Source organism: Hyla sarda, chromosome 3 (assembly GCF_029499605.1).
Source record: "Hyla sarda isolate aHylSar1 chromosome 3, aHylSar1.hap1, whole genome shotgun sequence".
In the NCBI taxonomy this organism is placed as follows: Eukaryota; Metazoa; Chordata; class Amphibia; order Anura; family Hylidae; genus Hyla; species Hyla sarda.
The window spans coordinates 193,851-220,651 of record NC_079191.1 but is presented as its reverse complement, the minus strand read 5'-3'; the positions used below and the strand labels follow the sequence as shown (position 1 = coordinate 220,651).

Below are 26,801 nucleotides of genomic sequence, written 5' to 3'. Positions count from 1 at the left end.
TCTATACATTATCTGTACTCAGAGAGTTATCACTGTGTTATCTGTGGTGTTACATAGGACTGCAGGTCACATCTATACATTATCTGTACTCAGAGAGTTATCACTGTGTTATCTGTGGTGTTACATAGGACTGCAGGTCACATCTATACATTATCTGTACTCAGAGAGTTATCACTGTTATCTGTGGTGTTACATAGGACTGCAGGTCACATCTATACATTATCTGTACTCAGAGAGTTATCACTGTTATCTGTGGTGTTACATAGGACTGCAGGTCACATCTATACATTATCTGTACTCAGAGAGTTATCACTGTGTTATCTGTGGTGTTACATAGGACTGCAGGTCACATCTACTACATTGTCTGTACTCAGAGAGTTATCACTGTTATCTGTGGTGTTACATAGGACTGCAGGTCACATCTATACATTATCTGTACTCAGAGAGTTATCACTGTTATCTGAGGTGTTACATAGGACTGCAGGTCACATCTATACATTATCTGTACTCAGAGAGTTATCACTGTTATCTGTGGTGTTACATAGGACTGCAGGTCACATCTATACATTATCTGTACTCAGAGAGTTATCACTGTTATCTGTGGTGTTACATAGGACTGCAGGTCACATCTATACATTATCTGTACTCAGAGAGTTATCACTGTTATCTGTGTTGTTACATAGGACTGCAGGTCACATCTATACATTATCTGTACTCAGAGAGTTATCACTGTGTTATCTGTGGTGTTACATAGGACTGCAGGTCACATCTATACATTATCTGTACTCAGAGAGTTATCACTGTTATCTGTGGTGTTACATAGGACTGCAGGTCACATCTATACATTATCTGTACTCAGAGAGTTATCACTGTTATCTGTGGTGTTACATAGGACTGCAGGTCACATCTACACATTATCTGTACTCAGAGAGTTATCACTGTGTTATCTGTGGTGTTACATAGGACTGCAGGTCACATCTATACATTATCTGTACTCAGAGAGTTATCACTGTGTTATCTGTGGTGTTACATAGGACTGCAGGTCAGAGGAGTCTGGAGGAGGAGGACAGAGGAGTCTAGAGGAGGAGGACAGAGGAGTCTAGAGGAGGAGGACAGAGGAGTTTAGAGGAGGAGGACAGAGGAGTCTGGAGGAGGAGGACAGAGGTGTCTGGAGGAGGAGGACAGAGGGGTCTGGAGGAGGAGGACAGAGAAGGAGGACAGAGGAGTCTAGAGGAGGAGGACAGAGGAGTCTAGAGGAGGAGGACAGAGGAGTCTAGAGGAGGACAGAGGAGTCTGGAGGAGGAGGACAGAGGAGTCTGGAGGAGGAGGAAAGCGGAGTCTAGAGCAGGAGGACAGAGGAGTCTGGAGGAGGAGGACAGAGGAGTCTGGAGGAGGAGGACAGAGGAATCTGGAGGAGGAGGACAGAGGGGTCTGGAGGAGGAGGACAGAGAAGGAGGACAGAGGAGTCTAGAGGTAACAGAGGAGTCTAGAGCAGGAGGACATAGGAGTCTAGAGGAGGAGGACAGAGGAGTCTGGAGGAGGGGGACAGAGAAGTCTGGAGGAGGAGGAGGACAGAGGAGTCTGGAGGTAACAGAGGAGTCTAGAGCAGGAGGACATAGGAGTCTAGAGGAGGAGGACAGAGGTATTTGAGGAATAGAGGAGTCTGGAGGAGGAGGGCAGAGGAGTCTGGAGGAGGAGGACAGAGGTATTTGAGGAATAGAGGAGTCTGGAGGAGGAGGACAGAGGAGTCTGGAGGAGGAGGACAGAGGGGTCTGGAGGAGGAGGACAGAGGTATTTGAGGAATAGATGAGTCTGGAGGAGGAGGGCAGAGGAGTCTGGAGGAGGAGGACAGAGGTATTTGAGGAATAGAGGAGTCTGGAGGAGGAGGACAGAGGAGTCTGGAGGAGGAGGACATAGGAGTCTAGAGGAGGAGGACATAGGAGTCTAGAGAAGGAGGACAGAGGAGTCTGGAGGAGGAGGACAGAGGAGTCTGGAGGAGGAGGACAGAGGTATTTGAGGAATAGAGGAGTCTGGAGGGGGCAGAGGAGTCTAGAGGAGGAGGACAGAGGAGTCTAGAGAAGGAGGACAGAGGAGTCTGGAGGAGGAGGACAGAGGAGTCTGGAGGAGGAGGACAGAGGAGTCTAGAGGAGGAGGACAGAGAAGGAGGACAGAGGAGTCTGGAGGTAATAGAGGAGTCTAGAGGAGGAGGACAGAGAAGGAGGACAGAGTAGTCTGGAGGGGGCAGAGGAGTCTGGAGGAGGAGGACAGAGGAGTCTGGAGGAGGAGGACAGAGGAGTCTGGAGGAGGAGGACAGAGGAGTCTGGAGGGGGCAGAGGAGTCTGGAGGAGGAGGACAGAGGAGTCTGGAGGAGGAGGACAGAGGAGTCTGGAGGAGGAGGACAGAGGAGTCTGGAGGTAACAGAGGAGTCTAGAGGAGGAGGACAGAGGAGTCTAGAGGAGGAGGACAGAGGAGTCTGGGGCCCCACAGCTGCCCAGGCTGTCCATACTTATGCCCATTTATGAGCCATTTTTTGGGCCAGTTTCCTTGTTTTGCATATACAAATGATGTCTTCTTGTCCACGGATGTGAAGCGAGGAGCAAACAGAAAGGATTTATACAAATTCCCCGCAGCGAGAGATCAGGAGGCTACAAGATGTCTCTGGTTTCCTAGAATTATCCCAGATGCCAATAGAATGTATTACCTGGATATTAAAGAACGTTGTGTGCCCAATCCTGACCTTGGGCCTCATTGCCGCTCCCTCTGGGCCCCATCATGTCTGTGACTACAAACTACAAAACCTGGAACTTCAAGAGACCAAAAACCTCTGTGATTGAACTTTATGGACTCCTGTCTTGTTTTTTAACCATACAATGTAACTATGTGATCCTGGTTCCAGGTTTTACCTTCAGAGGAACATGAGGAGAACGTCGAGGTGAATTTTTAACATTGGGGCCCAGGAACCTGCACAAAATATAAAACTAACTTCAAGAGACCAAAAAACCTCTGTGATTGAACTTTATGGACTCTTGTCATTTTTTTCGACCATACAATGTAACTATGTGATCCTGGTTCCAGGTTTTACCTGAAGAGAACATCAAGGTGAATTTTAAACATTGGGAGTTTTGTATAATTCTTACACATGATTGGGCCCGGAGGAAGTGGCAATGAAGGAAGGTCAAAGGTCATCTAAGCCAAGGACATTGAAAATTAATTCATGGAAATATTTGAAATATTGTCTTTTTTTATTTATTTTTTACTTTTTTTCTCCTCTTTTTTTATTTTAGGAAGAAATCACCAAAAAAGTAGGAAGAAGAATAAGGAAGTCCTCAGGTAACTTAAAGGGGTACTCCAGTGGAAAACTTTTTATTTATTTTTTTATTTTTTTATTTTTTTTACACTTTATTTTTTATTTTTTAATCAACTGGTGCCAGAAAGTGAAACAGATTTGTAAATGACTTCTATTGAAAAATCTTAATCCTTCCAGTACTTATTAGCTGCTGAATACCACAGAGGAAATTCTTTTCTTTTTGGAACGCAGAGCTCTCTGCTGACATCACGAGCACAGTGCTCTCTGCTGACATCTCTGTCCATTTTAGGAACTGTCCAGAGCAGGAGAAAATCCCCCATAGCAAACATATGCTGCTCTGGACAGTTCCTAAAACGGACAGAGATGTCAGCAGAGAGCACTGTGCTCGTGATGTCAGCAGAGAGCTCTGCGTTCCAAAAAGAAAAGAATTTTCTCTGTAGTATTCAGCAGCTAATAAGTAATGGAAGGATTAAGATTTTTTTTTTAATAGAAGTAATTTACAAATCTGTTTAACTTTCTGGCACCAGTTGATTTAAAAAAAATAAAAATAAATAAAAATAACGTTTTTCACCGGAGTACCCCTTTAATAAATAAGGTTTTATGGGACCCCAGTATAAATAAAGCTGATCAAGGGCCCTGAAGATCCTGCCACACCATGGATCAGTGGTCTTCAAACTGTGGCCCTCCAGCTGTTGCAAAACTACAACTCCCAGCATGCCCGGACAGCCGTTGGCTGTCCGGGCATGCTGGGAGTTGTAGTTTTGCAACAGCTGGAGGGCCACAGTTTGAAGACCACTGCCATAGATGGACCCTCCCTGCTCTACAGAGATCACTTCTCCGCAGTCATCTCATTATTACAAGAGGACGGGAGAACAATAAATTGTAACATTTGTATTAAATACAGGGTCCATAGGAGATGGTCACAGCTCCCCTCCTCCCCCTCCCTGAACAGTGACCTACACACAGGTCTCGGAGCATATCTAGAAAAGTCTCCCATAGAAGTCAATGATTCACCTCCAGACTATAGGTCCCTGGTGTCCAGGTGGTCGCTGTAAAGCAAATTTCCGAACTGCTGTAAACAATGTCCTAGGCAAGATGGCTGCCCCCATATATATATGTAGGTGATACACCCCCTTTAGAGAGTGAAGTGAAAGACGATAAGATGGTCAAGTGTCCACCTACCAGCAATAGGATGACAACCCATCCAGGTCACGGGTACCAGCTTTGCTCTTAGGTCAGTGGTCTCAAACTGTGGCCCTCCAGATGTTGCAAAACTTCAACTCCCAGCATGCCCGGACAGCCGTTGGCTGTCCGGGCCTGCTGGGAGTTGAAGTTTCGCAACATCTGGAGGGCCACAGTTTGAAACCACTGCACAAAGGGATGACATGAGAGGGAAGCCCTGATTTACCTTTCAGGGGCAGTGTGGATCCTTTAGAGAAGGCAGACAGGCTTTTGGCTGTCCGGGCATGCTGGGAGTTGAAGTTTTGCAACATCTGGAGGGCCACAGTTTGAGACCACTGCACAAAGGGATGACATGAGAAGGAAGCCTTGATTTACCTTTCAGGGGCAGTGTGGATCCTTTAGAGAAGGCAGAGAGGCTTTTGGCTGTCCGGGCATGCTGGGAGTTGAAGTTTTGCAACATCTGGAGGGCCACAGTTTGAGACCACTGCACAAAGGGATGACATGAGAGGGAAGCCTTGATTTACCTTTCAGGGGCAGTGTGGATCCTTTAGAGAAGGCAGAGAGGCTTTTGGCTGTCCGGGCATGCTGGGAGTTGTAGTTTTGCAACAGCTGGAGGGCCACAGTTTGAAGACCACTGCCATAGATGGACCCTCCCTGCTCTACAGAGATCACTTCTCCGCAGTCATCTCATTATTACAAGAGGACGGGAGAACAATAAATTGTAACATTTGTATTAAATACAGGGTCCATAGGAGATGGTCACAGCTCCCCTCCTCCCCCTCCCTGAACAGTGACCTACACACAGGTCTCGGAGCATATCTAGAAAAGTCTCCCATAGAAGTCAATAATTCACCTCCAGACTATAGGTCCCTGGTGTCCAGGTGGTTGCTGGAAAGCAAATTTCCGAACTGCTGTAAACAATGTCCTAGGCAAGATGGCTGCCCCCATATATATATGTAGGTGATACACCCCCTTTAGAGAGTGAAGTGAAAGACGATAAGATGGTCAAGTGTCCACCTACCAGCAATAGGATGACAACCCATCCAGGTCACGGGTACCAGCTTTGCTCTTAGGTCAGTGGTCTCAAACTGTGGCCCTCCAGATGTTGCAAAACTTCAACTCCCAGCATGCCCGGACAGCCGTTGGCTGTCCGGGCCTGCTGGGAGTTGAAGTTTCGCAACATCTGGAGGGCCACAGTTTGAAACCACTGCACAAAGGGATGACATGAGAGGGAAGCCCTGATTTACCTTTCAGGGGCAGTGTGGATCCTTTAGAGAAGGCAGACAGGCTTTTGGCTGTCCGGGCATGCTGGGAGTTGAAGTTTTGCAACATCTGGAGGGCCACAGTTTGAGACCACTGCACAAAGGGATGACATGAGAAGGAAGCCTTGATTTACCTTTCAGGGGCAGTGTGGATCCTTTAGAGAAGGCAGAGAGGCTTTTGGCTGTCCGGGCATGCTGGGAGTTGAAGTTTTGCAACATCTGGAGGGCCACAGTTTGAGACCACTGCACAAAGGGATGACATGAGAGGGAAGCCTTGATTTACCTTTCAGGGGCAGTGTGGATCCTTTAGAGAAGGCAGAGAGGCTTTTGGCTGTCCGGGCATGCTGGGAGTTGAAGTTTTGCAACATCTGGAGGGCCACAGTTTGAGACCACTGCACAAAGGGATGACATGAGAGGGAAGCCTTGATTTACCTTTCAGGGGCAGTGTGGATCCTTTAGAGAAGGCAGACAGGCTTTTGGCTGTCTGGGCATGCTAAGAGCTGAGTTTTTGGAGGGCCACAGTTTGAGACCACTGTTTTAGCTGGTTTATGGATTACTCTAGGGCAAGGAGTACTAGGACCGGCTCTGTCTGTAGGCAAAATAGGCAGCCGCCTAGAGCGCCTCTTGATGGGGGTACCGATCTGCAAGTTACACCACAACCAGCAGCCGAACCACTCGCTCAGCAAGCACCATGAGCAGGAGGTGTATTACAGTGTGTTACCCCAGTATTAAGGTGGGGCGTGTCAAAGGGCGGGCCAATGGGCGGAGTCAAGGGGTGTAAGATTTGCTTTTGCCTAGGGTGGCAAAAATCCTTGCACCAGCCCTGAGGAGAACATAGAATGGAAAAGTCCATGTCTGCTATTTATATCACCTGATGGTCATGTGACCGGTGTTATACGTAGGGGGATCTCCTGGAACGGCCTATATACAAGTCATCCCTCTGAATGGAGAAGCCGGTGACCTGAACCACGTGAAGGACCTTCTGACCAACAGGAACTTCCCATATAAAGAGTCTACGACTGAGATCACCAGTATAGCGGCAACCACAGGTCAGAGTCTTACTGGTTTTACTATCTTATATGACCGGGACATGTATTGGGGTCACAGTCAGGGAAGGCATGAAAACACCCGAAAAGGTTCGCCAGATGCCCGAATCCACCACAAATTATGACCAAGAAAACAAAAGTGAAACTTGGCTCTGGAGTTGCTGTTGATGGAGCTCCAGGTGGGGAGCGATACAGTCCTGGAGGTCTCCTCGGTAGAGGATGTGACCAACATACGGTGGAGCGATATCCACCATCCCAAAAGTTTTCTTAAAGAGTACCTGTCACCAAATAAAACTTTTAATATTGTGTTCCCTGTGTAATTAGCAGACACTTTCCCATTCACTTGCTTTTAAAATTATCAACAGAAATATGTTTAAAATGTAATAGAAAAAAACGGCCACTAGGTGGCTCTGTTCTGGTCCCTGCCACAATTAATACAGTAAGTTTGGTCTCCTCCCGGCCTGGCAGGAGTCCGAATTCAGGAAGTGCTTCTGGCTGCACTGAGCTTGATTGAAAGCTGCACAGAAAGTGAAAGCTCCGCAGATTCTCACAGACTGAAAGCTGCACAGAGCCTGAGGTCTTCTATTCATCACAGCTCTGCAACCATGTGAGGGCGGAAGTGGTCCCCCAGCAGGCTTCAGTGATGTCATGCCTGCTGGGAGATTGCACTATATGAGCAAGAAGAAAGGTGTTTCTAAGGGCAGGAGGGGTGTTAGGAGTAGTTAGGAGTAGGGAACACAGCCTGAGTTAGTTTAGAACAGTTTATTTGGTGACAGGTACTTGTTAAGGTTTTATTTAAGTTTAGCCCACATGATGGTCCAGTGATGTGTGAGACCATATAACCATGAAGAGGGGTGAGATACAGGGCCTGGGCTCCTTGACCTCTGCGCCATATGGCTTCCCATGGACGTGCCCAATGTGACCCACTGTTACCGATGTCTAATTGTCCTATTATATCCATTAGAATGTGCAAAGAAAGAGCGGAGCACGCAGTGCCAGTGCGAGGACGGATTCCAGTTTGACCTGGAGCAGTGCCGATCGCACCCGTCGTGTTACATCCCATTGGAAATCGAGTCGTTCTGCTTCTGCCCTAACCTGAACGCGAACAGCACAGTGTACTGCGAGGAGCCCCCCACATGTAAGTGACCGCCAACCCTACATATGCATAGTACACTTACCTACAGTCCATTACTGCCCTCAGCACCATGTGCAGTCCTCTGTCTATATACTGTATATATATATATATATATTTCTGGTACTATCTTCTTATGCCTCCATTATCCGAATAGGAAAGACCCTCAAACAACTTACTCTGATCCATGTTCCATTAAAGGATTACTGCAGTCATAGACACTTATTCCCTATCCGCAGGATCACAGGGGGTCCGACTGCCGGGGCCCTTCATGATCTCCCGTACAGGGACCCAGTGTAATGAAGGAAAACTGTCTCCCTCCGCACAGGGACATTTTCTGCTTTACAGCCGACTCCCTATGGCGCAGAGGTCAAGGAGCCCAACCCTAATCCTAACCTCTAATCCTAATCCTAACTCCTATCCCTTCTCCTAACCCTTACCCCTAACCCCACCCCTATCCCTAATCCTAACCTCTTATCTTAATCCCTATCCCTACTCCTAACCCTCCCCTATCCCTAATCCTAACCTCTAATCCTAATCCTAACCCCTATCCTTACTCCTAACCCTTACCGCTAACCCCACCCCTATCCCTAATCCTAACTCCTATCCCTAATCCTAACCCCTATCCCTAATCCTAACCTTTATCCCTAACCCCACCCCTAATCCTAACCCCTATCCCTAATCCTAACCTTTATCCCTAACCCCACCCCTAATCCTAACCCCTATCCCTAATCCTAACCTTTATCCCTAACCCCACTCCTAATCCTAACCCCTATCCCTAATCCTAACCTTTATCCCTAATCCTAACCCCTATCCCTAATCCTAACCTTTATCCCTAATCCTAACCCCTATCCCTAATCCTAACCCTAACCCCTACCCGTAACCACACCCCTAACCTTAATCCTAACCCCTATCCCTAATCCTAACCCTAACCCCTACCCGTAACCACACCCCTAACCTTAATCCTAACCCCTATCCCTAATCCTAACCCTAACCCCTACCCGTAACCACACCCCTAACCTTAATCCTAACCCTTATCCCTAACCCTAACCATTTCCTTTAATCCCAACCCTAATCCTAACCTCTAACCCTAAACAGCGATCAGTACTGAGAAGGGTTGGGAGCCCTGGGCTCAGGTCACATTAGGCTACGGGTCACAGTTTTCTTCACTTCAGCAGCATTACAGAGGCTCTGCGTGGCTAATGGGTGCGTTGCCAACCTCACTGAGGTCGATGCCGGGCCCCTCCATACAGCTCTACGGGAGAGGTGGGGAGGCATGACCTCTGTATCTCCGTCTCTCCCATAGAGATACATGGAGGGGCCTGTCGGTCGTGGCATCATGCTGCGGCCTGCATGCCTCCTGCACCGGAGAGCTGCGGCAGAGCCAAGACCCCGTACAGGAGATCGCAGGGAGTCCCAGCGTTCAGATCCTCCCCTCCTGGGGATCGGGGCTAAGGGGGAGATTTATCAAAACCCGTCCAGAGGAAAAGTTACTATGTTGCCCATAGCAACCAATCAGATCGCTTCTTTCAGTTTCACAGGCCTTTTCAAAAATGAAAGAAGCTATTTGATTGGTTGCTATGGGCAACTCAGCAACTTTTCCTATGGACAGATTTTGATAAATCTCCCCTTAAAGGGGTACTCCGGTGGAATTTTTTTTTTTTTTTAAATCAACTGGTGCCAGAAAGTTAAACAGATTTGTGAATTACTTCTATTAAAAAATCTTTACCCTTTCAGTACTTTTTAGCAGCTGTATACTAGAGAAAATTCTTTTCTTTCTGAATTTCTTTTTTGTCTTGTCCACAGTGCTCTCTGCTGACACCTGATGCCCGTAACAGGAACTGTCCAGAGCAGGAGAAAATCCCCATAGCAAACCTATGCTGCTCTGGACAGTTCCTGACACAGACAGAGGTGTCAGCAGAGAACACTGTGGACAAGACAAAATATTAATTCAAAAAGAAAAGAATTTCCTCTGTAGCATACAGCTGCTAATAAGTACTGGAAGGATTAATATTTTTTAATAGAAGTAATTTACAAATCTGTTTAACTTTCTGGCACCAGTTGATTAAAAAAAAAATAGATCATGTAAAGACTAAACACGACATGTCATTAAAAGAAGTGATGATTAAGGGCTTGTATACAGCCCGAAATGCGTTGGAACGTTCCGGAGATGTTGATTCTTCATCCAAACCTCATTCGTAAGCTCCGTTCTCCTTTCTTTAGCTCCAGGACAAATAACATCATCCCCGTATCCGGCCATGGTGGGCAGCGATCTGGTCCTGGAGTTCTCCTCGGCGCATGACGTGACCAACATACGGTGGTTCCTGGTGAACGTGTTGTCAAGCACGATCTTGGAGGTTCACAATGGGACCACAGCCACGGTGGTGACCTCCAGCAGGAAGTCAACTCTGACCATCAAGAACATACCCAGATACTGGGGAGGTACTTTTACTTTCTTATCATTTTAACGTTGTGGTATTTTTATAGTGAATTATATGACGTACAGAGTTATCAAGTCTAGAACAAGTCTAGAACAAGAAGAGGTGATCTAGAAATAACCCAGCGGCTCATGGTTTTGCCCTTATCCATGGTGTCCGGGGGGATTGTTTAGCACTCCTGGTGTCCAGATATTTAGTCCTCCAGGACTTAGATTCTATAGCTTGATCCATCTGTGGTGGGACAAGGTGTAGGTGGCTTCTAAAAGGGGTACTCCGCTCCTAGACATCTTATCCCCTATCCAAAAGACTGCTGGGGACCCCAGAGATCTCGGCTAAGTCACCCCAGATATCCAGTGTACGGAGCGAATTTTGCTTTGTGCCAGATGACTGGCGATGCCGGGTGGAGGCTTGAAACGTCAAGGCCACACCCCCTCAATGCAAGTCTATGGCAGGGGGTGTGGTCATCACATCATGAGCGGGGCGTGGCCGTGACGAGCATCCGGAGCTGCACCCGACGCTCTAAACGATTGGTGGGTGCAGCAGGGATATCATGGGGAACCCCAGCGGCGGGACCCCCGCAATCACACATCTTATTCCCTATCCTTTGGATAGGGGATAAGATGTCTAGGGGCGGAATAACCCTTTAAGGTACAGTGTTAAAGGGGTACTCCACAGCAAAACAAAGGTTTTCAAATGAACTGGTGGCAAAAAGTTATACAGATTTGTAAATTACTTCTATATAAAAAATCTCCACAGGAAGTTGTGTTGTTCTTTCCAGTCTGACCACAGTGCTCTCTGCTGCCACCTCTGTCCGTGTATGGACTGTCCAGAGCAGGAGAGGTTTGTTATGGGGATTTGCTTCTTGTGTGGAGGTGTTTATACGAGTCCATCAAACAGCTTTAGGCCTAATTGGGTATCACAGAGTGGGCACATTCTGTAACCCTTCCCATGGGCACCAGTACAGCTTCTCCTGGTGCTGGGAGTTCTAGTCTGTTGTGTCCAAGGGTTCAGTTCCCCAGTTTCCTGTTGGTTTACCATGGTGTCCAATTGTTTAGACTTATAGTCCCTGGTGCCTTGTGGTTTCATGTCAAAATCATTAGTGTCCTGGTGCTCGGTGGTGTAGTGCTCCAATACTGGAACTCTGACCCCAAAAGTTACCGACAGATGGTGTTGGAGGAAAGAAGGTTTGGTCATGGTGGATTTCAACCCTCCGACACTTTAGTCTTTTTTTTTTGGAGTTGAGCCACCACCAGGACTTACCTCCCAATGTTTGGTTGAGCTGAATGTTCGTGTATAAAGGGTGAATAGGAGAGATAGCTGGGGGCCGAACAAACATTTGGCCACCGACTATTGAAGGTGTATGGAGATGTTTAGGGGGCACACACAGGGGTCAAGTCCTGGGAAAAAAAAAGTGGGGGAACACACCCAAGATTTCCACTCAAGGGCTGGTCCTGAATGGTGTTCCTACTGTGGAATAAGTGCAGGAGCACAGTTCCCACGGGTTCCTGTAGGACTTGACCCATGGGCACACACCTCTTGGTTCCCAAGTATTTGATGCCCAGTGAGTTGTTATGCCAGTCCCTGGTTCTCTCTTACCAGTCTAAGCGACCAGTCAGTTGTTTCTTCAGTCTATGGTGTCCATTGTTTCAGACGCTAAAGTCCAGTGATTTGATTCCCAGTGCCTGAAGTTTAGTCTTATAAAATCCCAGTCGCTCGTCTCTAGTGGATTCTCCCTCAATTAAAGGGGTACTCCGCCACTAGACATCTTATCCCCCTATCTAAAGATGTCTGATCGCGGGGGATAAGACGTCCGATCGCGGGGGATAAGATGTCTGATCGCGGGGGATAATATGTCTGATCGCGGGGGATAAGATGTCTGATCGCGGGGGATAAGATGTCAGATCGCGGGGGGATAATATGTCCGATCGTGGGGGATAAGATGTCCGATCACGGGAGATAATATGTCCGATCGCGGGGGATAAGATGTCCGATCGCGGGGGAAAAGATGTCTGATCGCGGGGGAAAAGATGTCTGATCGCTGGGGATAAGATGTCTGATCACGGGGGGGTATAAGATGTCTGATCGCGGGGGATAAGATGTCTGATCGCTGGGGATAAGACGTCTGATCGCAGGGGGAAAAGATGTCTGATCGCGGGGGATAAGATATCTGATCACGGTAGATAAGATGTCCGATCGCGGGGGATAAGATGTCTGATCGCTGAAGATAAGATGTCTGATCGCGGGGGGATAAGATGTCTGATCGCGGGGGGATAAGATGTCTGATCGCGGGGGGATAAGATGTCTGATCGCGGGGGGATAAGATGTCTGATCGCGGGGGGATAAGATGTCTGATCGCGGGGGGATAAGATGTCTGATCGCGGGGGGAAAAGATGTCTGATCGCGGGGGGAAAAGATGTCTGATCGCGGGGGGAAAAGATGTCTGATCGCGGGGGGATAAGATGTCTGATCGCGGGGTGATAAGATGTCTGATCGCGGGGGATAAGATGTCTGATCGCGGGGGATAAGATGTCTGATCGCGGGGGATAAGATCTCTGATCGCGGGGGGATAAGATGTCTGATCGCGGGGGGATAAGATGTCTGATCGCGGGGGGATAAGATGTCTGATCGCGGGGGGATAAGATGTCTGATCTCGGGGGGATAAGATGTCTGATCGCTGAGGATAAGATGTCTGATCGCGGGGGGATAAGATGTCTGATCGCGGGGGGATAAGATGTCTGATCGCGGGGGGATAAGATGTCTGATCGCGGGGGGATAAGATGTCTGATCGCGGGGGGATAAGATGTCTGATCGCGGGGGGATAAGATGTCTGATCGCGGAGGGATAAGATGTCTGATCGCGCGGGGATAAGATGTCTGATCGCGGGGGGAAAAGATGTCTGATCGCGGGGGGAAAAGATGTCTGATCGCGGGGGGATAAGATGTCTGATCGCCGGGGATAAGATGTCTGATCGCAGGGTATAAGATGTCTGATTGCCGGGGATAAGATGTCTGATCGCAGGGGATAAGATGTCTGATCGCGGGTGATAAGATGTCTGATCGCGTGGGATAAGATGTCTGATCGCGGGGGATAAGATGTCTGATCGCGGGGGATAAGATATCTGATCGCGGGGATAAGATGTCTGATCGCGGGGGATAAGATGTCTCATCGCGGGGGATAAGATGTCTGATCGCGGGGGATAAGATGTCTGATCGCGGGGGATAAGATGTCTGATCGCGGGGGATAAGATGTCTGATCGCGGGGATAAGAAGTCTGATCGCGGGGATAAGAAGTCTGATCGCGAGGGATAAGATGTCTGATCGCGGGGGATAAGATGTCTGATCGCGGGGGATAAGATGTCTGATCGCGGGGGAAAAGATGTCTGATCGCGGAGGATAAGATGTCTGATCGCGGGGGATAAGATGTCTGATCGCGGGGGATAAGATGTCTGATCGCGGGGGATAAGATGTCTGATCGCGGGGGATAAGATGTCTGATCGCGGGGGATAAGATGTCTGATCGCGGGGGATAAGATGTCTGATCGCGGGGGATAAGATGTCTGATCGCGGGGGATAAGATGTCTGATCGCGGGGGATAAGATGTCTGATCGCGGGGGATAAGATGTCTGATCGCGGGGGATAAGATGTCTGATCGCGGGTGATAATATGTCTGATCGCGGGGGATAAGATGTCTGATCGCGGGGGATAAGATGTCTGATCGCGGGGGATAAGATGTCTGATCGCGGGGGATAAGATGTCTGATCGCGGGGGATAAGATGTCTGATCGCGGGGGATAAGATGTCTGATCGCGGGTGATAAGATGTCTGATCGCGGGGGATAAGATGTCTGATCGCGGGGGATAAGATGTCTGATCGCGGGGGATAAGATGTCTGATCGCGGGGGATAAGATGTCTGATCGCGGGGGATAAGATGTCTGATCGCGGGGGATAAGATGTCTGATCGCGGGGGGATAAGATGTCTTATCGCGGGGGATAAGATGTCTGATCGCGGGTGATAAGATGTCTGATCGCGGGGGATAAGATGTCTGATCGCGGGGGATAAGATGTCTGATCGCGGGGGATTATATGTCTGATCACGGGGGATAAGATGTCTGATCGCTGAGGATAAGATGTCTGAACGCGGGGGGATAAGATGTCTGATCGCGGGGGGATAAGATGTCTGATCGCGGGGGGATAAGATGTCTGATCGCGGGGGGATAAGATGTCTGATCGCGGGGGGATAAGATGTCTGATCGCTGAGGATAAGATGTCTGATCGCGGGGGGATAAGATGTCTGATCGCGGGGGGATAAGATGTCTGATCGCGGGGGGATAAGATGTCTGATCGCGGAGGGATAAGATGTCTGATCGCGGGGGGAAAAGATGTCTGATCGCGGGGGGAAAAGATGTCTGATCGCGGGGGGATAAGATGTCTGATCGCGGGGGGATAAGATTTCTGATCGCTGAGGATAAGATGTCTGATCGCGGGGGATAAGATGTCTGATCGCAGGGGATAAGATGTCTGATCGCGGGGGATAAGATGTCTGATCGCGGGGGATAAGATGTCTGATCGCGGGGGATAAGATGTCTGATCGCGGGGGATAAGATATCTGATCGCGGGGATAAGATGTCTGATCGCGGGGGATAAGATGTCTGATCGCGGAGGATAAGATGTCTGATCGCGGGGGATAAGATGTCTGATCGCGGGGGATAAGATGTCTGATCGCGGGGGAAAAGATGTCTGATCGCGGAGGATAAGATGTCTGATCGCGGGGGATAAGATGTCTGATCGCGGGGGATAAGATGTCTGATCGCGGGGGATAAGATGTCTGATCGCGGGGGATAAGATGTCTGATCGCGGGGGATAAGATGTCTGATCGCGGGGGATAAGATGTCTGATCGCGGGGGATAAGATGTCTGATCGCGGGGGATAAGATGTCTGATCGCGGGGGATAAGATGTCTGATCGTGGGGGATAAGATGTCTGATCGCGGGGGATAAGATGTCTGATCACGGGGGATTATATGTCTGATCGCGGGGGATAAGATGTCTGATCGCTGAGGATAAGATGTCTGAACGCGGGGGGATAAGATGTCTGATCGCGGGGGATAAGATGTCTGATCGCGGGGGAAAAGATGTCTGATCGCGGGGGAAAAGATGTCTGATCGCGGGGGATAAGATGTCTGATCGCGGGGGGATAAGATGTCTGATCGCGGGGGATAAGATGTCTGATCGCGGGGGATAAGATGTCTGATCGCGGGGGATAAGATGTCTGATCGCGGGGGGATAAGATGTCTGATCGCGGGGGATAAGATGTCTGATCGCGGGGGGATAAGATGTCTGATCGCGGGTGATAAGATGTCTGATCGCGGGTGATAAGATGTCTGATCGCGGGGGGATAAGATGTCTTATCGCGGGGGATAAGATGTCTGATCGCGGGTGATAAGATGTCTGATCGCGGGGGATAAGATGTCTGATCGTGGGGGATAAGATGTCTGATCGCGGGGGATAAGATGTCTGATCGCGGGGGATAAGATGTCTGAACGCGGGGGATAAGGTGTCTGATCGCGAGGGATAAGATGTCTGATCGCGGGGGATAAGATGTCTGATCGCGGGGGATAAGATGTCTGATCGCGGGGGATAAGGTGTCTGATCGCGGGGGATAAGGTGTCTGATCGCGGGGGATAAGATGTCTGATCGCGGGGGATAAGATGTCGGGGGTCAGTCCATAGTTTCCCCCAGTTCCATTTATCACTGGTGTCCATTGGCCAGTGTCTCCAGGTACAGAAGCTTCTCATTAGTGTCTTCTCCAGACTGACCTGTTAGTGATCAGACAATAAGAGAAGGACGACTCCCGGGATCTGTGTCCACATTATTGTGCCCTTCATGTTCTTGCCTCTTATCCCCAGGTCTATACATCTGCAGATTCGATTATCGGACCTTACACTGGCAGAACAGTCACATGGTGGAGTTTCCCCTCAGCCCCTCGGATATTGCCCCCAACCCGCCCAACGCTTTTCTCTGGAATAATTTCACCACGTTCCCAGGGATCACAGTGGAGTGCTGCATCCCAGATGATGGACGTACATACTATGTATACTGGGAACCTGGACACATCATATCAGGTCAGATGACTGCACATAATACTATAAAACTGCCTCCTATATACAAGAATATAACTACTATAATACTGCTCCTATATACAGGAATATAACTATTATAATACTGCTCCTATATACAAGAATATATCTACTATAATACTGCTCCTATATACAAGAATATATCTACTATAATACTGCTCCTATATACAAGAATATAACTACTATAATACTGCTCCTATATACAAGAATATAACTACTATAATACTGCCTCCTATATACAAGAATATAACTACTATAATACTGCTCCTATATACAAGAATATAACTGCTATAATACTGCTTCTGTATACAAGAATATAACTACTATAATACTGCTCCTATATACAGGAATATAACTATTATAATACTGCTCCTATATACAAGAATATAACTACTATAATACTGCTCCTTTATACAAGAATATAACTACTATAATACTGCTCCTATATACAAGAATATAACTACTATAATACTGCTCCTATATACAAGAATATAACTACTATAATACTGCTCCTATATACAAGAATATAACTACTATAGTACTGCCCCCTATATACAAGAATATAACTACTATAATACTGCTCCTATATACAAGAATATAACTACTATAATACTGCTCCTATATACAAGAATATAACTACTATAATACTGCTCCTATATACAAGAACATAACTACTATAATACTGCCTCCTATATACAAAAATATAACTACTATAATACTGCTCCTATATACATGAATATAACTACTATAATACTGCTCCTATATACAAGAATATAACTACTATAATACTGCTCCTATATACAAGAATATATCTACTATAATACTGCTCCTATATACAAGAATATAACTACTATAATACTGCTCCTATATACAAGAATATAACTACTATAATACTGCTCCTATATACAAGAATATAACTACTATAATACTGCTCCTATATACAAGAATATAACTACTATAATACTGCCCCTATATACAAGAATATCACTACTATAATACTGCTCCTATATACAAGAATATAACGACTATAATACTGTCTCCTATAAACAAGAATATAACTACTATAATACTGCCTCCTATATACAAGAATATAACTACTATAATACTGCTCCTATATACAAGAATATAACTACTATAATACTGCCCCTATATATAAGAATATAACTACTATAATACTGCTCCTATATACAAGAATATAACTACTATAATACTGCTCCTATATACAAGAATATAACTACTATAATACTGCTCCTATATACAGGAATATAACTATTATAATACTGCTCCTATATACAAGAATATAACTACTATAATACTGCTCCTATATACAAGAATATAACTACTATAATACTGCTCCTATATACAGGAATATAACTATTATAATACTGCTCCTATATACAAGAATATAACTACTATAATACTGCTCCTATATACAAGAATATAACTACTATAATACTGCCTCCTATATACAAGAATATAACTACTATAATACTGCTCCTATATACAAGAATATAACTACTATAATACTGCCTCCTATATATAAGAATATAACTACTATAATACTGCTCCTATATACAAGAATATAACTACTATAATACTGCTCCTATATACAAGAATATAACTACTATAATACTGCTCCTATATACAGGAATATAACTATTATAATACTGCTCCTATATACAAGAATATAACTACTATAATACTGCTCCTATATACAAGAATATAACTACTATAATACTGCTCCTATATACAGGAATATAACTACTATAATACTGCTCCTATATACAAGAATATAACTACTATAATACTGCTCCTATATACAGGAATATAACTATTATAATACTGCTCCTATATACAAGAATATAACTACTATAATACTGCTCTATATACAAGAATATAACTACTATAATACTTCTCCTATATACAAGAATATAACTACTATAATACTGCTCCTATATACAAGAATATAACTACTATAATACTGCCTCCTATATACAAGAATATAACTACTATAATACTTCTCCTATATACAAGAATATAACTACTATAATACTGCTCCTATATACAAGAATATAACTACTATAATACTGCCTCCTATATACAAGAATATAACTACTATAATACTTCTCCTATATACAAGAATATAACTACTATAATACTGCTCCTATATACAAGAATATAACTACTATAATACTGCCTCCTATATACAAGAATATAACTACTATAATACTGCTCCTATATACAAGAATATAACTACTATAATACTGCCTCCTAGCTGAGAGGTTGTGTGTGTGTTGCTCTCCTGATGTCTGGAGAAAGCCCAGGGAGGGGCCACCCTGGGTGGGGAAGCTCCCCAAGCAAGGCCCAGGCTTCAAGGCCTATTCTGGGAATTAATCCCCAGACACCACAAACCCTGAATGAACATCCAAAAGTTGATTTGGAAGATGGAAATGTCCAGAATGTCAGAAGTCTCAGTGCAGCAAGAAGCACAGATGAGAAGAAAGTTGTGGAAGTGAGGAAAGAAACTTCATCAAGTAAGGTAATGGCTGCAGGTACAATCCACCCCTCCTGCAGTCAGACAGAGGAGAACATCCCTGGAGAAGCAGACCATGCAGGAGAATCTGCAGCAGCCTGTCCTGATACGGTCTGACCGCACACGATACGGGAGCGGGAGCAGCGCAAAAGTTACAAGCACGCCAGAGGGGACCAGAGGGAATACACCAGGAAGGCTTCAGGGGGCCACAAGTGCGGTCACTGAGAAGAACCAGGGGCCCAGTCCCCAGTCTGGAGATTGTGACCCCGCAGCAGTGACCACAGCAACACCGAGACAGATACCACCTCAGAAGCAGAGTCCTGTGAGTACCCCACCAGCGCGGCCCCCCAATACTCAGCGGGCGCCTGAACTGTGTTTGGCCGAGCAGATCCCAGCTCTGGTAAAGGGACTTGAGACTTTAAAAAAGACAAAGTTACAGCTGCAGAAACAAATAGACTGTATATACAAGCTAAAGGCAGCAAACCCCAATAACCAGGCCGTCCATGATAAGAAGCTGAGCTCCCTCGCTGTGCAGCTCGCTGACACTGTGCAGGACATGGAGGACGTATTGGACCAGATGGGACCAGTCGCTGAGACCTTCAGGAATCAGCAGCGATTTGAGGGATATAAGGAAAGACCAGCAACAAAGTCCTCTACTGCTGAACCCAAGTCTACAGCCTCACCAGGGGACACCCAGCAGTCCTGTACAAGACAAGAGGACATCCAGCAGTCCTGTGCAAGACAAGAGGACATCCAGCAGTCCTGTGCAAGACCACTCCTCAGACCAGCCAGCTTCCCTTTTCAGAAAGGGGATTTGTACAGACAAGCAGAAGCAAGCGTCCAGCAACATCAGAGACCTGCAGAGACTCCTCCAGAGGTACCACAAGTCCCAGCAGTCAGCACGGTGAAGCAGGACTATGGACACATACCTGAAGGTAACTCTGTAACAGTAGTGCAGTCACCACAAGCCCCTGGGGGCAGTAGAGAGCAGCAGGACTGTGGACTCTTACCTGAAGGCAGCAGTGCAGCAGAGAGTTCACAGGACATGGCTCTGCAGGGCTTGCTGGGCTCTGTAGTGCAGGATCATACTGCCAGTGACTGCACTGATATGACTGTATGTGATATTACTGATAATGTGTCTGCAGAGGGGGGCGCTTCACAGTCTGTGTGGGATCTGGGGTCATCTCTGGGGTCAGGTCCACCATTAGTTCAGCCTTCAGAGGCTTGTGACCCCCAGAGTATAGAGGTTGATGGTGGGGAGGGGGCTGTACAGTCTGATGCACAACACTTCCCCCCTTTAGTCACACAAGTGTCAGACCCCCCTAGTACGGCTGGTCAGCAGCCACCACAGCGCCCCCAAGTACAGCAGGAGGGTAGAAGTAGTGGCGCCTCCTCTGGTAATGCCTGGAGTCGTGGGTCACCATTCATGTCCAATGTAAATTACACGGGTCAGGCTTTCAAGAGGAGGAACGTGGTCAGGTTCAGACATAGAGGGGCCAAGGAGGAGCTGCCTGACAGGAGGTTTGTGGTCCGTGAACTTCTGTGCCACCAAATGGGCTTCCTGCCATCTAACATCCTGGCAGTGATAAACCTTCCTGACAGGCAGGGCTATGACGTCAGCTTCATGTCTGACCTGGACCGCTTCTGGGCCCATGTCACCCGGGTGAGAGATGCTGATGGCTGGAATAAGTTCAGCTTTGTCCCCATCTCCAGACCAGACACAGCGAATGTCACCATTATATTCTGGAAGGAGTCTGTCCCCCCCCAGGATATTGTTGTATGGTTAAAGAGACACTGTGACCTAATGTCAGACCTGACTAAGACCAGGGATGAGGACGGCATATGGACGGGCGGGTGGAAGGTCCTGGTGAAGTTACGGCAGATAAACAACATAACCCAACATCTGCCCAATTCTTTCTTCATTGGTCGGGAGAAAGGGGTTTGCTTCTATGCAGGTCAGCCCAGAAAATGCTTCAAGTGTGGGAAGACCGGTCATATCGCGAGTGTCTGCACCCTGGTGAAGTGTAATTTATGTGGGGAGATCGGCCATGTCAGCGCCACCTGCCAGAACATCCGCTGCAACCTCTGTGGTAAGACCGGTCACTCCCACAGGGACTGTCCTGACGCCTGGCATAATATCTGTAAGGACTTCCCTGATGAGGACCTGCTGGAGGGGGCAGAGGACCTGGAGGAGGAGACGTTGGTGTCAGGGTCAGCAGTGACACAACCCGAGCCTCAGCATAACATGGGTGACACTAGAGGTGACGATATGGGTGACAATATTGGTGACACTAGCGGTGACAATATGGGTGACAATATTGGTGACACAGTGCCCGACCAGTCCCAGCCAGGAGCCACTGAGGGGAACAGGGAGGTCACTGAGCAGGTTGTGGCCATGTCTTCTTCTGCCCCAGCATCAATAAATCCGCAGAAGAGACGGAAGAAAGACAAAACCAGCCGTAAGCCTGAGGAGGGATGGACCACTGTCCAAAAACCTTCCAAAAAGAAAGTAGACCCCGAGTCAGGTGTCATGTCCATCACAAATAGGTACAGTGTCCTATCAGAGTCAGACGTTGAGGAAGAGATGGAGAGGGAGCTAAAGAGAGTGATAGAGGAATTTAATGAAGACCAAGAGGGTGATCCCCCCCACAAAAAAGAGACCCCCACGAGCAAAACGTCTGTCCGAATCAGACATGGAAACAGGTGGTCAGCAGGAGGGCTCAGACTCAGATCTGTGATGATGGGGGTGACATCTCTGCTTCTTCTGCTCTGCTTTATGATGGCCGACTTTACCCTTAAAGTGTTCTCCAGTAATGTGAACAGTGTCAGAGTGAGGAGGACCAGACATGTCGTATATGACCATCTAAAGTCTATTGATGCTGACATCTTCTTCTTACAGGAGACACGTTTAAATACTCAAGGACTGTTACGTGAGGCAGAGCGTGAATGGCGGTCTGGTCCATCCTTTTGGTCACTGGCTGTGGAACCAAGTGCCGGGGTCTCTATCCTCTTTACCACCAATGATGTAACTGTACATAGGCTGACAGAGGTATTGATGGGAAGGTGCCTAATGCTAGAAGTTACTATTCGGGGTAGAAGGCTCCGACTCATTAATATCTATGGTTCACAGACAGTGACTGAAAGGGTTAACCTTTATAATGAAGTAAAGCCATATCTCTTCACGTCTGTCCCTGTCATCTTGGCCGGAGATTTTAATGCCTCCAGAACAACTAGTGACAGATCCTCTAATAGACCTCTAACCCGAGACTCCAAGGTCTTAAACAGCATCATTCTACAGGCCGGGTTGTCAGATGTGTTTGTGCAGGGTGGTCGGAAGGCAAAGTTTACCTATTTCTGTGGTGGAAGAAGTAGTCGTATAGACTTAGCTCTGGTTAGTCCTACAGAGACCATTGGTGAGAAGGATGAGAAGATCGTCCCTTATTCTGACCATCTGGCCTTATATTTTTGTCTGGGTGTCACACAGGGTCCTGAGACAGGTAGAGGGTTGTGGAGACTGAATTCTAGCCTATTAGAGGATCCTTCTGTGCAGAGACAGGTTCACTCTCTTATACAGGGTCAGCTAGAGAGGGTGGACTTCTATGATGATATGGCCGACTGGTGGGAGGATGTCAAGGATGAGATCAGAACCCTCTTAAAGAGACTGTCCTTTAAAAAGGGGAAGAGTAAGTATGGCCAGTATCTCAAGCTGCGCAAAGAATTGGAGTCACTATATTCGGCAGGTGGGGACCAACAAAGGATTGACCGGCTGAAATCTGAGATAAGGCAGTATCAGTACAGCAGGTATACCTCCCTGGTTCTTGAACGGGATTATGGGTCCTTAGGGTCTCCTGATCCCTTTGAGAATTGCCGGGAGCGGGTGGCAAATAAATCTGTCACCGGTCTCACTGACTCCCAGGGTGTTTTGCAGGAATCTCGGGAGGGTATCCTGGGGGTGGTGAGATCGTACTATGCTGACTTGTTTCAGAGGAAGGTTTTGGATAGAGACAAGATGACCCAATTCTTGGAGACAACTCCGCTCCCTGATACTAATGATTTGGACTTTTCTCCTTTGACAGCAGAATTGACGGTGGCGGAGGTCAAAGAGGCCATTGATAAGTTACATCTGAAGAAGGCACCAGGTCCAGATGGGATAACAGCAGAATTCTATAAGACATTCAGAGACCTCTTGGCCCCAATCCTCGTGGATGTTTATACAAATTGTCTAGAAAGTCACCTGATGCCTCCATCCATGAGAGTGTCCCCGCTGATTCTGCTGTCTAAAGGTAAAGAGCCGAGTGACATCAAGAACTGGAGGCCGATTGCCCTCTTGAATGTCGACAGGAAGATTCTGGCAAAGATCCTGTTTTCTAGGTTAGTTTGTCTGTCCCCGGCACTGTTGGCAGGCTGTCAGTATGGCACAGTAAAAGGGCGGAACATCTCTGGGGCAGTGATCTCCATAAGGAGAGCCCTGAGGTGTGGGAGATATGTTGTCAGTCTTGACCAGGCTAAAGCCTTTGACAGAGTAGATCATGAGTATCTATGGGCCACTTTGTCAAAGTACGGTATTCCGGGACAATTAATCGATTGGCTGAAGACTTTGTATTGTGAGGCCGAGAGCTTTCCTCTGATCAATGGTTGGCAGGGTGACACCTTCAGGGTTGAGGCGGGGGTGAGACAAGGTTGCCCACTGAGTCCGCTGCTGTATGTATTTGCCTTAGACCCGTTTCTGAGGTCACTGCAGGAGTGTGGTTTTCAGGGGGTGCCGGTCCCCCACTGCCTGCCCCTGAGTGTTGTTGCCAATGCGGATGATGTGACTGTAGTGATATCTGAGCCTCGTGAGGTGGAGATGTTGTCTGCGGCCATCAGAAGTTACTCGGAGGCCTCAGGGTCTCTGGTCAACCTTGAGAAGAGTCAAGCTCTCTGGGTATCAGATACTGATCCAGATTTTGATCTGCCCCAATTTGTGAGAGCCTCTTCCTATATTAAAATCCTAGGGGTCAAATTCGGGAGGGACGATAACGCCAAACTAAATTGGGAAGAGAAGTTGGAAGCCGGAAATGCAAAGGTTCAGCGATGGAAGAACTGGAGGCTGACCTATAGAGAAAGGGTTAAAATGTTGAAGACTTACCTGGTCCCTGTCTTTTTGTATGTCTCTGTTGTTTTTCCTTTGCCAGAATCTTTCTCTGCTCGGCTCTTTAGCCTGTTCTTCCAAATGTTCTGGGGGAACAGGTTGAACCTGATAAAAAGAGGGGTCACCTACCTACAGAGGACAGAGGGTGGGTTGGATATGCTGAATCCAAGGGTGTTCTTTGACTCCATGTTTCTAAAAGTACATTTTGGTTGCCTGGACTCAAACAACAGCTCCCGGTGGGCGAATAGTATCAGGGACTGGATATTGCCTTTTGCAGAGTCTTGGGTGCGAGGCGGCAGTCTCAAGAGGGGGAGATGGACGCGTGACTACCTCCCCCCGTACCTGGAATACGGGCTCAGATGTCTGAAGAGATGGCGCATTGAGAAGTCCTATATAGAGAGTAAGCCAAGGAAGGATCTATACGTAAGGGTTTGTAGGGCTTTCTTCTGTTCTCCACTTGCCTTGAGGGATTGTGTGACCAGCACTTTACAGGAAAGTCTAAAGTTCCTCAATGGGAAACGACTCCCCGCAAAATTCTTTGACATAGCTTGGCTGTCGCTCCATGGGAGGCTCTTTGTCAGGGGTAACCTGAAATATCTAAGTGTCTCAGATAGGAACTGTCCTCTGGGTTGTCAGCAGGAGGAGACCATGGAGCATTTCATATCTGACTGCAGGGGCGGGAGGAGGATATGGGAAGAAGTGTCCAGTAAGCTGAACATCCCATTACTGCAGAACCTGACGTATCCTGACATCATATATGCTGTACCATCCAGTAACAGGACTGTAGACAGGGGGACTATGTACATAATAATTACTGTAATTAAATATTACCATTGGCACATGAGAACTAGAGTGTCCATACACAATGAGCCATTCCATCACATCACAGCAGTAAGACAGATCATGTCTGAGCTCCAGTGGGTAAAGTCATTAGAGATACGGAGGAACCAAAATAATGGGAAATTATGGAGGAATGTCTCTTTGGTTTAACACAGATGATGTCATGTTATTTTATTAAATTTTTTTGTGTTTTTCCTTTTCCAGCAAATGTGGACTTTCTAAGTTTAATATTACTCTGTACATACTCTAGTTGAGTAGTCATTGTGTGTACAATGCTTGTTATTTTTGTTTTGCATTGTAAGAATTTATGTTAATTGTAATTTTGTTTGTTTTCACAATAAAAATTGCCTCCTATATACAAGAATATAACTACTATAATACTGCTCCTATATACAAGAATATAACTACTATAATACTGCCTCCTATATACAAGAATATAACTACTATAATACTGCTCCTATATACAAGAATATAACTACTATAATACTGCCCCAATATACAAGAATATAACTACTATAATACTTCCTCCTATATACAAGGATATAACTACTATAATACTGCTCCTATATACAAGAATATAACTACTATAATACTGCCTCCTATATACAAGAATATAACTACTATAATACTGCCTCCTATATACAAGAATATAACTACTATAATACTGCTCCTATATACAAGAATATAACTACTATAATACTGCTCCTATATACAAGAATATACCTACTATAATACTGTACCCTATATACAAGAATATAACTACTATAATACTGCCCCCTATTTACAAGAATATATCTACTATAATACTGCTCCTATATACAAGAATATAACTACTATAATACTGCCTCCTATATACAAGAATATAACTACTATAATACTGCCTCCTATATACAAGAATATAACTACTATAATACTGCTTCTATATACAAGAATATAACTACTATAATACTGCTCCTATATACAAGAATATAACTACTATAATACTGCTCCTATATACAAGAATATAACTGCTATAATACTGCTCCTATATACAAGAATATAACGACTATAATACTGCTCCTATATACAAGAATATAACTACTATAATACTGCCTCCTATATACAAGAATATAACTACTATAATACTGCCCCCTATATACAAGAATATAACTACTATAATACTGCTCCTATATACAAGAATATAACTACTATAATACTGCTCCTATATACAACAATATAACTACTATAATACTGCTCCTATATACAAGAATATAACTACTATAATACTGCTCCTATATACAAGAATATACCTACTATAATACTGCTCCCTATATACAAGAATATAACTACTATAATACTGCCTCCTATATACAAGAATATAACTACTATAATACTGCTCCTATATACAACAATATAACTACTATAATACTGCTCCTATATACAAGAATATAACTACTATAATACTGCTCCTATATACAAGAATATACCTACTATAATACTGCCTCCTATATACAAGAATATAACTACTATAATACTGCCTCTCTGTGTAGATCCTGTATACAGAGGGGAGCGGCTGTGTTTCCCGCTGACGATCAGTGATGTCCCGGGGGAGGACACAGATTACAGATGTATATTTGAGGATGATCTGGATACGGTTGTAGAGTCTCGAGTCCATGTTGGGGTCATTAGTGGTGAGATATTTATGGGTTTTCTTCTATATCTTCAGCTCTTTATAGGCAGTGTGCACTTACACTAGTGTTTCCCAGCCAGTGTGCCTCCAGCTGTTGCAAAACTACAACTCCCAGCATGCCCGGACAGC

The 26,801-nt window shown here is 46.2% G+C and overlaps 1 protein-coding gene across 1 annotated transcript in view; it reads left to right on the top strand.

Moving 5' to 3' along the window:
* Positions 1-26,801, top strand: part of ADGRF3 (adhesion G protein-coupled receptor F3) — a 74,875-nt gene that overhangs the window by 35,954 nt on the left and 12,120 nt on the right. The window contains exons 2-9 of the mRNA XM_056562928.1: positions 2,897-2,932; positions 3,076-3,099; positions 3,285-3,330; positions 6,654-6,800; positions 7,762-7,935; positions 10,153-10,371; positions 16,269-16,484; positions 26,533-26,673. Of these exons, the coding sequence (XP_056418903.1) occupies positions 2,897-2,932; positions 3,076-3,099; positions 3,285-3,330; positions 6,654-6,800; positions 7,762-7,935; positions 10,153-10,371; positions 16,269-16,484; positions 26,533-26,673 (1,003 nt within the window). The remainder of the gene's footprint in view (positions 1-2,896; positions 2,933-3,075; positions 3,100-3,284; positions 3,331-6,653; positions 6,801-7,761; positions 7,936-10,152; positions 10,372-16,268; positions 16,485-26,532; positions 26,674-26,801) is intronic.